This window comes from Diuraphis noxia, unplaced genomic scaffold (genome assembly GCF_037042655.1).
Source record: "Diuraphis noxia isolate RWA-SAM2 unplaced genomic scaffold, SU_Dnox_SAM2 contig0004, whole genome shotgun sequence".
Classification (NCBI taxonomy): Eukaryota; Metazoa; Arthropoda; class Insecta; order Hemiptera; family Aphididae; genus Diuraphis; species Diuraphis noxia.
Window position 1 is genome coordinate 57570182 of NW_028301714.1, and position 14289 is coordinate 57584470.

A 14289-nucleotide genomic window follows, 5' to 3' on the forward strand; every position below is an offset into this window, starting at 1 on the left:
GGTTATGAAAATACACAGACAAACAGTATATATTATAAGAAAAAAAAATGTAATACTTTATTTTTATTCAAAGATCAAATAATATTTAACAGTATAGTATAAATTATAACATTAAAATATAACAATCTTCGTTATTTAATTATAAAATATAAAAAATGAAACAATTTCTTGTTCTTAAAAAATTAAAAATTACATTCTTTTTTAACGTCATTAATACATAATAAGCGACATATAATATTTTACTGTATAATAAAACCTTGTTATTTTAATATTTATAAAAAAAAAATAAAAATGTCATGTTTGAATTTAAAAACTGAAATGACGCACCTTATTGCAATAAGTATAATTTAAATTTTACTTATTAATCATATACTGTTAAAATTTTTCAAACAATTCTCCACTAGTAGTAGGTTGTTGGGATTGATCAGATATATAAGTATATGAGCTTTTAGGATATGGTGTGGAATGTTTAGCATTTGGATTGAAATTAGATGAATATATTGGCAAGGGTTGTGGCATAAGATTATGATTTTCATTGTTCCCCATGCCGGGATTGAATGAAGGACATATATTTGAATATTGAGTTGGAATAGAGACATTCTGACTAGTGTTTTGACTAATGTTAAAATATGGTGGAGTTGATGGTACTTGATTAGATCCTAATGATACGTTCCTAAAATATTGTAGAGCCATGAGACGAAAATCTGTTTTTTGATCATAGTTTAGTCTTTTATAATCGGGTAATAAGGAATATAAAAATGCCTTATCAGGATCAGAAGTTACATCTTCTTCGGAAGTAGCTAAATTGCTTAGTAACTCTTTTTGAAATGGTGTCATCTTTTGTACCTTGGAACTATTTTGTTTTTTACTTTTTGGAGTTGAATATCTGTCAGATTGAGGTGGTATCATTTCACTATCTAAAACCAACTCGTAGGATGAATCTTCTCCACCGGTATTTTCCACTTGTTCTTGTACACTTTCATCGAAATTACCTGTCGTCCTATGAGCAAATAAAAAATAATTCATCTAGTTGTCATTACTAGTGAATAGTGATGTACGTTTTTATGAATATTTTGTGTTATGATCATTTTTAAAAATTAGAAAATTATGAAAATTTTATAATTTCTTATCAAATAAAACTAACTAGGTACTCTGCAGGGGCGTAACCGGAAATATTTATAAAAAAAAATTATGTAGGTACAAAATGTGTCACAGCGCAGTGGTCTGATCTAGGGGAATAATTTTTTTGGTAATTTTTAACAAAAACTGTGATTATTTTTGAATTCAAATTCAAAACTCAAAAATTATTTTTGTGTTTCAAAGTATTTTTAAAAATCTAAAATTTTTGAGTTTGATTGCATTATAAATATGTTTGTAATAAATATCTTTATTATATTAAATATACTTAAGATTATAATTTAGATTTATATATTCATTACCTTCTTTTTTTAATTATGTGCTGCAAGAACGTAAGTGATTCTGCGTATACATATTTTTTTCTTTTAGCACTATCGCCACTTTTACCCTGATTCATAAATTTTGAATAGTGGTCTCTAATATGTCTCCATTTGGCTTTCAGATCGGTCACTATAATAATATTAATTTATAATATTATAAATAATTAATCAAATCAGTATAAAATTGAATATTTACGTGGAGCCTTGTTTAAAATTTTTCATCCTTAGATAAAAATGTTGAACATTTTATAAATTTTTAACTACAAAATAATTATTAAATTTTAAATTTCATAAATTTTGTCAAAATTCTAAGTTTAAATGCTTATAAAAAAAAATTGAGCCTATGTATTTTTAATATTTTTCAATTGCTATTGTAACAATATATCCAGAGCTTAGTATTATATTTTCACGCATTTTTACCCAACAAATAAAAAAATTGTATTGATATTTATAGAATAAAAAACTACAAATATCCGTAAACAGCTCAAAATAAGTCAAAATGTTTTAAAAATATTATGCTGTATAGAAAATGCTAATATAAACATTCAGTCAGAGTTACACCAAAAACCAAAATCGATTTTGAGTAAAAATTCCCGTTATTCCTTAATTTTTCTTTTGTTTTTCACAGCGCTTTTAAAAACTACTGGAAAATGTTTACTTTTGACCCCCTAAAGTATTAACTAGATTCACTTTTTTATCAGAAAAAATACTGTTGAAGAAAATCTAAGCACTTTTACTATCCTAAAAAGTGATGACAGACACAAAAAAGAATAAAAGTATAAAATATAATATAGGTATATAAAAAAATACACATTATTTAAAATCAATACATTCATCGCTCCGGCTTATAGAATCTAAAAAATTAAATATTCGTAATTTTTACGTATTTTGTCAAAATCATAACTTCAGACGCTCATATACGTTATTGTGGATTTACGTTCAACTTTCTTTTTAATTTTAGCTAACAAAATTTAGAAACCTTGTAAACCTTGCAAGGAACCTATTGTATTACACATTTTAAAGTTTTTTATCGACATACATTTAAAAAAAAAAAATATTAATAATCTAAAATACTTAAGTTGAAAATATGGAATCATTATTTCGAAATCTTATCGTGTACACTGACACAAAAAAAAAAAAAATAATAAAAAAAAACATACACATTGTAAAATTAATGCATTCATTGCTACGCTAGAATGTAAAAACTAAAAAAAGCGACCCATCAAAATGTATTTGTTAATAATGTATTTTTTGTTTATTAGATATTTATCTACTGGTACGTGCTTCGCTGCATTAAAATTTGATTTTTGTGTGGGAAGAAGTACGATTGGAGTGATCGTAAAAGACACTTGTAAGGTGATATGGTCAATTTTAAATTCTAAAGAGATGCCTAAACCGACCAAAGAAGATTGGGTGGAAATATCAAATATATTTTATTCTAAAACAAATTTTCCAAATTGTCTAGGAGCAATAGACGGCAAACATATTAGGTGTAGAAATCCCAACAACTCCGGTTCGTTCTACTTTAATTATAAGAAGTATTTCTCTATCGTTTTGATGGCAATAGTTGATGCAAATTTGAATTTTGTTGTAATCGATGTTGGTTCATATGGTCGTGAAGGGGACTCCAATGTGTTCAAGGAGTGTGCATTTGGTAAACAATTATATGAAGGTAAATTGAACATACCAGAACCAGTTACTTTACCAAATACAAGTTCCAACCCACAACCATATGTGTTTATTGGGGATGAAGCGTTTGCTTTACATACAAACTTACTTAGACCGTACCCTGGACGTAACCTTACTGATTCCCGAAGAGTGTTCAACTACCGATTATCCAGAGCAAGGCGCACAGTCGAATGTGCATTTGGAATACTCGCGAATAAATGGCGTGTTTTACATACGGCCATTCAGGTGGAGCCAGATTTCACGGATGACATTATAAAAGCATGTTGCATACTGCACAACTTTGTTCGTAAAAGAGATGGTATAAATTATGAAGATGCTGAAACGCACAACTTAGAAGATATTGAAGCTCGTGGAACAGGGACTCGTTCGCATGGTGTTGAAGTGAGGGATTACTTTGCCAACTACTTTATGGGCCCAGGAGCAGTAGATTTTCAATATGACATGATTTGATTTTTAAATAAAAATATAAGTTTTAGAATAAAATTATTTTTAAATTTAAAAATATTTTAATAAATGTATTAAATAATGTAATTTACATGACATCATAATATAATAATTGTATACTGCAATTTAATAAATATAAATATAACTTAGAATCCTTACCTTTACTTTCTTTTGCATGTTCTTCAAGCTCACTCCAATCTTCAAACATGTACTCACCAATCGTATTCCAACTTTTTTGTTTTATATGCTTATCCATATAATCTTTGGATCCAATTTCCCATATGGAAGGGTTATTTTGGATACATGATATAAATTTATCGGTATCAAAAACCATTTTTCAAAATATAAATATTTATTTAAATATTTAAAAAATATGTCCAGGTAAAATATTCAAAAAACGCAGCGGATAAAACGCACAGTGTGGCATACACGATTTAAAATAATGTGTTTTGATGACTTGTCCTGCCGATTCGTTTCCCGCCCGACCGCAACATGTTGCGGTCGGTTCGCGGCAGGAATCGACCGGTCCCGACAAAACGCTCTAATATAGCACCTATGATTAGAAACAATGCAAGTTGTTGTTCCGGTCGACCGGATGCGTTTTACCCGGACCCGCCAAAACGCATGGTGTGGCGGGACTCTAAATAATTTTATCGAACATATTATTAACAAATTATAATTTTATAGTTGAAAGTAAAAAGAAAAAATTCTGTTTTAATAGTGAAAAACTAATAATTAATGAGATATTTGAGGCTATTTATTTTTGGAAAGTTTGGCAATATTTTTATCTGTTTTTATCTATTATTGAATTATTCGACACATATTATATTTAATATTGGATATACAGATAGTATTCTAAGTAATTTTGTACGTAAGATAATTTTTTATTTTTAATATATAATTTAATAATTTTTTTCCATTCTCGGATGAGCCGTGCATGGCACCCCTCAAATGAACTTGCGGTGCCCTTATAGGGCACCGCGGTGCACAGGTTGAGAACCGCTGGTATAATGTATAATATCTAAGCGCAAAGCGCGTGCAAGCCGCAAACGAAAAACGTATTACAATACCGTTTGTTGTGCGCATATATAATTTAAGGAAAAATAAAATACTATTACAGTTTTAATGTTAATAACCCGGTGAACACATGTTAGCGTCTTTTAATTAATTATCCAGCTGTGAGTCGTCGTCATCACGTGCGTCCGTGTTGTGTATAGCATCACATATTATATTATTATACGCTGCACTATACAATTATAATATTTATGTATATACATCCGATAATAATGGTAGAATACTTGTTTGTCATTGTGCATTTCTGAGTTTTAAATCACGCGGTGATAATAGTATGCGAATCTGAAAAATAAAATAATAAACGTGCCAACGGTATAAGATACGTAGGTATAATAAATGTAAAGTATTATGTACCTATATAATATACATATACGCTTCACTGTTAAGACTTATATATGTATATATAGAGTATAGAACTATAGACCATTATATTATAACGACGACCGTCGTGATGTATATACATACCATAATATAATATATATTGTTTTTAAATTTCGTACACCACGCATAAAGTATATAAAACATTAGAATTGTATTAAATTATTTCATCGAGGTACTTATATGTATATGTTTCGGACAAAATAGAAAATTGTGCGTTGCATTCAATGCCAGATTTTAGTGATCAAGTAGAAAAGAGTCTACATTTTCCGGGCATTGTGCACAATATATACAAAATGGTCTAGTATCAAATTGGATCAAGTTGGTACTTTTGACAGTTAAAAATTAAAAATTCTCAGTATTTTTCAAAATAATCGTCAAAAACATAAGAAAAAAAGGTGGACAAGTTGATGCCGTTCTAATGTGCAGTAGGAGTTGATTGGATCACTCAAATGGATATTTTAAATTTAAAATATATTATAACACACAATTGTATACGAAATCAATTCTCTGCTTAGATGGCCAATGATGTATGTCAGCCTATATATAGGCCGTAGAGTAATTTTATGTTATATTAATATTTACTCCGGCACCCACCGGTGTCCTTTGAGGACGACCGCCTGTACGTTAGGTTACCCACTGTTGTTATTGGGTATACCACTTATCTATAGGGCTATACATGTATGGGTATTTAGTGCGCATTGGTATATGTTCGAATATTAAGTTGATATTATGTTAGTATTATAGATAATACTAGTATTATGACGTACTATACTGTAAGTCCATTTTTAAAATTTTTTTTTTATTTCTATTAAAAAAGCCTAAATAACAAAAATATCTACCACTTTAAAACACATGCTTGTAGTGGTGGTAGAGAATTTTATAACAAATATGAACAAATTCATTATAAAATAAGAAGAATCGAACAAGAATTGAAAAATCAATGCACACAATTTTAAGACTTGTAACTATAATATTAAATTACGACATTTATATATACTTCCTAATTATTTATTCAAGTATTGAAAATAATCAAATATGAATTTTTTTCATTCCTGTAGTTATACGATTCCCTTCTGTGATGTACGAGTATACTTCCCTTTTTATGTTTACTGGCATTAAGTTGTAATTATTTGGAGCTAGATAGTCTATGAATTTTTGACCAAACGCTTTTCTAGAACATTCCATTCTAATATCAAAAAATGCTCCATTGTTTTTTTAACTATTGTCTTTTTCATATACAGATAGAATTCAAAGTTTTCAATTATAAATACAATACTTATTTTCTTTATACAGACTCAAATGGTAAAACATCAAAATTTGATGATCAAATAACTTAGAGTTGTCTTTAGTTAACGTATTCTTATTTAAACATATCTTCGTAATTTGTTCTTTGTAAAAGTTGTATTGGTCTAGACGTTTTTTGATTCAGTCCCTAACCAATAAACCACATTGGAATATTTCTTGAAATAATGCTGAATAAATTATACGCATAGTTTTCATTGGTAGAAACGAACGTAACTAGTTTATAAAATTTAAACGATAATAAACGCTTTATAATATTATTTACATGTAAGTAACATTTAATTTTAGATTCTGAGCGGAGCGATGAATGTATTGATTTTATTTGACTTCAGTACCTCGTTCGATCAGAAAGTGAATCTAGTTGGTACTTTGGGGGGTCAAAAATGAAAAATTCTTAATACTTTTCTAAATAATCGAGAAAAACAAACTAAAAATTAAGGGAAAACGCGAAATTTTACGCACACTCATTTTTCGACAAAATCGATTTTGGTTTTTGATGTAATTTTAAAGCAAATGACCATATATACATGAATTTTTCACCGAATGTTTATATAAGTATGTTCTATCCACCATGCAATTTTCAAAATTTTTCGACTTAAGTTGAACTATTCATAGGCATTTGAAATTTTCGATCATTATTAGTTTTTTTAAATTAATATTGATAAAAATTTATTTGTTAGGCAGAAAAGCTTGAAAATTTAATACAAGGCTCTTAACATATTGTTACAACAGCAGTTGAAAAATAAAATAAATTCATAGTCACAATTTTTTTTTATTAGCATTCAAAGTTTGAACTTTGACAAAATACGTAAAAATCACGAAAATTCACAAATTATTTTAAGCTAGAAATTCATGAAAAATTTTCTTTTTAAATCTAAGATTTAAAAATTTAATACAAGATTCCTTACAAGTTTTTCAATCTTTATCACAAATAAAAAGTCCACCGGAAATTCAAATTAAATTTTTATGAGCATTTGAAATTTAAATTTTCACAACATTGGATTTTCACTTTTACCGATTTCCTTATTTTAGTGTAACTCTAAAACAAATGACCGCAGATACTTGAAATTTTCACTGAATGTTTATATAGGCATTTTCTATATTTTATAAAATTAGTTGTTTTGAGCTGTTTACTGACATTTTATTTTTCAACTTTTTTAGTTTTTTTTTCTATAAATATCGATAAAAATTATTTGTTCGGTAGAAAAGCTTGAAAATTTAATACAAGGCTTCTAACACATTTTAACAATAGCAGTTGAAAAATAAAATATATTCATAGTCACAATTTTTTTTACAAGCATTCAAAGTTTGAATTTCGACAACATGCGTAAAAATCACGAAAATTCATAAATTATTTTATGCTAGAAATTCATAAAAAAATTTCCTTTTATATCTAAGATTTGAAAATTTGATACATGACTCCTATCATATTTTTACAATAGCAATTGAAAAATAAAAGAAATGCGTAGTCACAATTTTTTTTTACAAGCATTCAAAGTTTGAATTTTGACAACATATGAAAGAATTACGAAAATCACGAAAATTCGTAAATTATTTCAAACTAGAAATTCATAAAAATTTTTCTTTTTAAATCTAAGATTTGAAAATTTTTAATAATCTATAATATACCCTAGACAGATAAACCGTCTTCGCTCAGAATCATTTTTCGTATACAATGATATAATATCATTTGATTCAAATTTAATTCCATCCATTGCAGTAACCCACTTGTAACCTACTGTACAGCAGAGTGACATCCATGACTTACCCGCCTTTTTTTAATCAAATGTTAAACCTAAGTATTTAATACCAGAAACCCTATATATTTTTTTATATTTTGGAACATTACAGGAGTCCAAATTATCATAAATATTAAATTCTAAGTTATAAAAACACGTTTTCCATTAAACGATACAAGTGCATTTTTAGTATACACGTGAACCTGTGATCTAAGCTTAGGTACGTATAATAATATATTATAATATATCGGTGAGGATGTTTCTGATATCGTTCTGGGGCCGGAGCAGGAGTTCCTATTAGATGATATATCGAGAAGACGGCGGATTGAGGCGTCGGCTGAAAATCAAAGGCTAGCGTTTGGCAGGATAATGGAGATGATAATCGGGCAAAAGGAGGCTGCAGAGCGCATCTGGCAGGTAAGATTGCGTGGAGGGTAGGGTAAGACTCTGGTTATTCTGTGGGTCGAAGTCCAGCCTTTCTGGGTGGTTAGAAGCACTCACTCTTTTATAACTTGTATTATGTTGGTGAATAAACGATATGGGGACGGGTGATAGTATTGTAATTAACACTTACCACGGGTCATGGGTGCCTGACTTTAACACTGGACAAAAAAATTAATAAAATATCTAGCGCACATCGTTCAACAACAGAATGGAGGATAAAAAAAAACACTATAGAATCAAGTAGTTAATATTCATTTTACGGCCGTCATTTCATAGTCTCGCGAGTCTATAATAATATAAATTAATAACACAGCAGTATAAATAATAATATTATGTGTTTGCGCACATGGCACACACACACATATATATTATATACACATACTTAGCATGTATAATAATATTTGGACGCTATGGAAGTATATATATAATATATTATATAGGTATATATAAGGTTGGCGTGTACAGGTCGCGGGTCGGCTACCATTAACATAACTTGAGCGATTGTCGTTGAAAAAAACCCCAGTGTACGTAGTATAAGAAAATAATGATATTTTTTATCTTTTAGCAAAAAAACAACACAATATAATTTACGGCTGGCTCGCGGTCACAAGGAGACGTAACCCACACGTGCTTTTCATATATTATACCCATTACCCATACACATATTATAAATGAATATATACCTACCGCAATATTATAATTATAATATGAGTAGGTATGCTATTTATAAGTGTATATACATAGTTATATTATAATATAGTACTGTACCTATGCAGAAATACGTGTATATATATGAACGCAAATTGTCGATGCCCGAAGCGCCTTTGACGAACGTGTGGTAACACCACCACCACTACCACCACACTGCTATTTTAATATTATTGTAATAAAATATAATATAATACACTCTCGAGTATAATATGTATTTGTGTATATACATTATATAGATACCTATATGTTACGGCTTTTATTTTCAATTAAATATTATGTCCAAGCACGGCAATAATGGGCCACGAGAGAATTATTATTATTATCTCTACGGAAACATCGATGCGCCGCCTGTGCTGCTGCTGTATTACCTGTAATATAATATATAAACATATAAAAAGTAAATATCTACCTATATATAAATATATACATACTTACACTGCACGACGACAATCGTGACAAAACATATATCTAATAATGTACAATACGCTGGATGGAGGATATTATAATAGTACGTACGTACCTATATAATATATATAGATAACAACACGCCTGAGGTATTGTTATGAATGGATGGGGGTGAAAAAAAAAGAAAATTCCTTTCGCTGCCGCCACCGTTGTCGCCGGTCAATTCATGATATACATAATATTATGTATATGAGCTGGTGAATACATTGTGTTGTATTAAATTCTCACACTCGAGAACAGAAATGTTACAGAGGATGTCTTACAAAACTACTACTATAGGTACTATCACTGTCCACTATATATTCTAGTATTTTACTACTTCTAATTTTAATAATAATAATGATAATAATATTATGATATATGGGTAATATATATTATTATCATACTGTGCGTCGTCGTCGGATTGCATTTTTCTCTGCGCCGCCTGCACCGATGACGTCCGTCGCGTCGCATGGGTCCTTTCTCCTCGAAGGAGAGGAGGCGCAGCTATACTATTATTGTCAACGGTCGACGTCGTTTTTAAAACGTAAACCGTGTCTCGGGTAAAAACACACAAGTAAGTAAGGCGCCTGATGCCACACACACGTATTGTCATTGTTGCACACGCTGCACTCGCACGAAATATATATAATATAAAATATAAGGTCGCCGTGGGAATCGTGATGCGCGACTCACTGGCGGCATTTGACACCCGAGTCATATAATTTATATATATATATATATATAAGTAAATAGGCGCATTAGTCAATATATATAGAGAGGTTTCGCGGTCGTGCTCCAAATAACATGTACCTACGTGGTTTATGAAATTAATGTATTAATAGTAATATAGTTATTACTTATTAGTACTGTGTATTATTATTATCATAATATTCTATTATAATATCACAACTTATACTATAAATACTATACATTAATAGTTATGAAGAGGACGTCTCACCCGCATATGTGTTGTCTCTGTCTTACACGCGTATACGACATATCAAATTGTACGCTCAGCAGAACACGTGTAGCTCCATTAGTTTAAAAATTGGAGTGAGCTTACCTGTATAAAATCTAAAGGTAAGATTGTTATCTAGACAACCTCATAGGCTTTTTATTATATTTTTATTTTAAAGTGAGTTATGAGCATTTTAACATTGTAAATTGTTTGTACATCTTGAAATAGTCATAACTCGCTTTAAAATTAAAATATAACAAAAAGCTTATGAGGTTGTCTAAATAATAATCTTACCTATAGATTTTATAAGAGGTAAATTCACTCTAATTTTTAAACTAATGGAGCTACACGTGTTCTGCTGAGCGTACAATTTGCTATATCGTACGCGTGTAAGACGGAGAAAACATATGCGGGTGCGACGTCCTTTTAATACGTAGTATTTTATAATCTGTTATACCCGTGCAATTAACATAAAATCAAATTGCTATAACTCGGTCATTTTTTGACTTAGAAAAGAAATTAAACCACTAAAATTCATTAAAAAATACCAAAAAAATAATTTGTGGTCAAAAATGGATTATACTATTAAAAAAAAATTGTTGTGCGCATGCGCAAAATTAATTGTCAAAAAAATAGTCTTATTATTTGAAAATGTTTATAATACTGTTTATTAGTTAGCCGAAAAAGCAGAATTGAAATTTATGAAGCCTACACATAGTTATTGATTGTTTCCACTTATCGTGATCACATTGTACCTATATACCTAATTATAATACGTATATATGACTATTATTAAAAACTTTTTGGAGATCGACAGTATGATAAAAGCAGGCTAATGCACTGATGCAAAACTTGCAATATGAATATTTATCTATTCGTATAAATAATTATCACTAATCGTTCTGTTTAATAATTTATAAATCATATTAGCCGATGAAATTTTGTCTTTAAACAGACTTTCAATATTTTGCCATAAGGGAAGTTATTTTCTAAAAGGTTTTCTAAAACTAAAGTAATTTGAGCTTTTAATTTTTAAAATTCAATATTTTTTATGGCTACAGGCATAACTTTTCATAAGAACCTACTTACAAGTGATTTCACTTTAAATTGAAATCACATCGTGTACTGTGAGTAATATTATAACCAAATAACCATTACATTGTATATTTGCAATATATACAGACATACAGTTAAGATTTAAATTTATCTTTTGATATTTAATTTTTTTTTTTAAGTTTTCTAATATTATTTAGATACTATTCTTAATTCATATTATAGGTACTATATGAACGTAAGATATATAACTTATGTATAACTGTATATTGCATTATTGCGTAATGCGTATAGTAACTATGTTTAACGACTTGACTTTACGAAGACAAAGCAAATTGATTTGTATTAATGATCCTTATTTGTTCGTTACAAAATATTATGTTGTTAGTAAAACGCCATTATTATTTAAATACATTTTTTTTAAATTTTATTATCCTTTTTGCTCATTTCGTGGAAATCTCATTTATTGCCTGCAGTATACTAATTAAAATGTTTGCTTAAATACAAAATATATGCATAAAGAACGGAAATCTAAAAGTAAACATTAAACATATAGATAACACTCGCAAATATCGGGTGAATCACCATTGCTGTAGATATTGCATGTTTTGAGAAATTTTTAAAAATATAATTATATAGGTATAGCAAATATACAAACCAAATCTAAAATAATTGTACCTTCATATAATATAGGTAATAAGTATTATCCATAAACATTATAGCTTTAAATATTGTTAACATGATAGAATCTGTATTACCTATTTATAAATGTATATATAATATTATGATAATTTCTTACGTCTGTTGTTTTTAAGACTATAAATTACAGTCACAATTTTTTATATTTACGTTTCAAACGTCACGTCATACTTAAAAGGACTCTTTTCCCAAACTGATATTTATACATAGTAAAACCAATACGTATACATTATTCTTATAGGCCTATTAGGTTGGTGTATTAAAAGAATAAAAATAAATAGTACACTCATAAAAGTGGAACCATTTATATTCCATGATGTATTGGTTGTGATATAAAATTAACTGTCAATATAATAAATGAATAATAAATATTCGATTAAGTGAATGTATTTTATAGCGAAAACATATTTTATTATTGTTCTATCAAATTTTTAAACACATTAATGTTGGTATTTTATAGTTTTTAAATCTACGATACATTTTATTGAACTTTATAATTTATATAAAAATATAAAAGAGATTCACAGTAAAAAATATGCTTATATAAATCGTTAGATATATGTTAAAACTAATAAGTAATAACTATATGTATACTATACATATAGTCATATATGTACTATAGCAGTCAAAAATATTACACCAATAATTTAATAATGCTGTTTTAACAACATACCTGTTATTTATCTATATACTACAAGAACAGCATAAGGATTTTAATCCTGAATTATTAATTTATTTTATTGGGGATATTCATAAAAATTTAATTTGCTGTCGTGGTTACAGGTACTTGATTATTTATTTTCAGTAGTTTTTCAAGTCTACAATACCTATGATGTAACGACTATTTAATTTTTTATTTTTATAATTTTGTGTATTATAAGTTTCAGGGACTCGACTTGATATAACCTACCTACTACCTATATGTATATACCTAATATTATTATTACGGCTACATCACACAATTATGCAAAACAATATGTTATAAAATATACATGAAACAGCGATGACTATTTATGTCCTATATAATATGTAAATTTAATATTTATATTATTATATACTATAAACCATATGATTCCAGAATGATGAACTACAATAAATATACAAAAAGTAAATAAATAACCAAGCGCAGAATTAAGTTATGACCAAAATATAGTACCTATATTCTGTGCGAGAATTAAAAATTCTATAGGAATACAAAAATAAAGTTATCAAACTATTGAATAAAATTATTTAAGTATACTATAGGTAGTGTTTTCAAAGTATTTTATTCGATATTGAGTATTGACTATTTGACTAAAATATATATTATACCTATAGGTGAGTATAGATACCATATATAAGTATATAGGTAATCTAATAAAAGCTAAAAATGACAATTATATTGTGCACATTTAGGTCCGTAGTTTTTATATGTCTTTACGAACTAAATAATATTTTAATATATTTTTAAATTAAGTTGTGCGTAATATGTAGTACTGTTTGCCCGGTTCCGGAGTTGAACCCGCAAACACGAAACCGGAGAAAACGGTAACGACGTTATTGCAGCGCGAGGACGACGGTAATTTAATAACGCAGTAATGTATAATGGCGTGGGTGGCGTTATTAAATAATGGATTTTTAAAATGTAACTTTTAAAATTTTATTGACACGCGACACACGTGCGTTAATAATAACATTAAATGATTACGATACGAAGGTCTCCGTGTGTGTGTATACGACCAATTGGGATCAATTAGACCGCCCACAAAAAAAAAAATTAAAAGGTAATAACAACAATATAAATAGTACATTAATAATGTAATAATATTATTATAATAACTATACGTGGGCGTGAGCGAAAGCTGAAGTTCACGTACTAAAATGCACCGACGATGCATTTAAACTGCAACTA

General features: G+C 28.5%; 1 protein-coding gene across 1 annotated transcript; it reads right to left on the reverse strand.

Annotated features, from left to right (window-relative positions):
- Window positions 1-32: 32 nt before the first annotated feature.
- Window positions 33-4219, reverse strand: LOC149056241 (uncharacterized). Its single transcript, XM_089226576.1, has 3 exons — window positions 3750-4219; window positions 1440-1587; window positions 33-1000 (listed from the first exon to the last, which is right to left on the reverse strand). Exons 1-3 carry the CDS (start codon window positions 3922-3924, stop codon window positions 376-378), a joined length of 948 nt encoding a protein of 315 aa, XP_089082702.1. The 5' UTR covers window positions 3925-4219; the 3' UTR covers window positions 33-375.
- Window positions 4220-14289: the final 10070 nt, after the last annotated feature.

Coding starts and splice junctions, on each gene's coding strand:
- LOC149056241 (XM_089226576.1), bottom strand. CDS start 3,924: ATGGTTTTTGATACCGATAAATTTATATCATGTATCCAAAATAACCCT. Junction 1,588..3,749: donor ACATGCAAAAGAAAGTAAAG/GTAAGGATTCTA, acceptor ATATTATTATAG/TGACCGATCTGAAAGCCAAA. Junction 1,001..1,439: donor CACATAATTAAAAAAAGAAG/GTAATGAATATA, acceptor ATTTGCTCATAG/GACGACAGGTAATTTCGATG.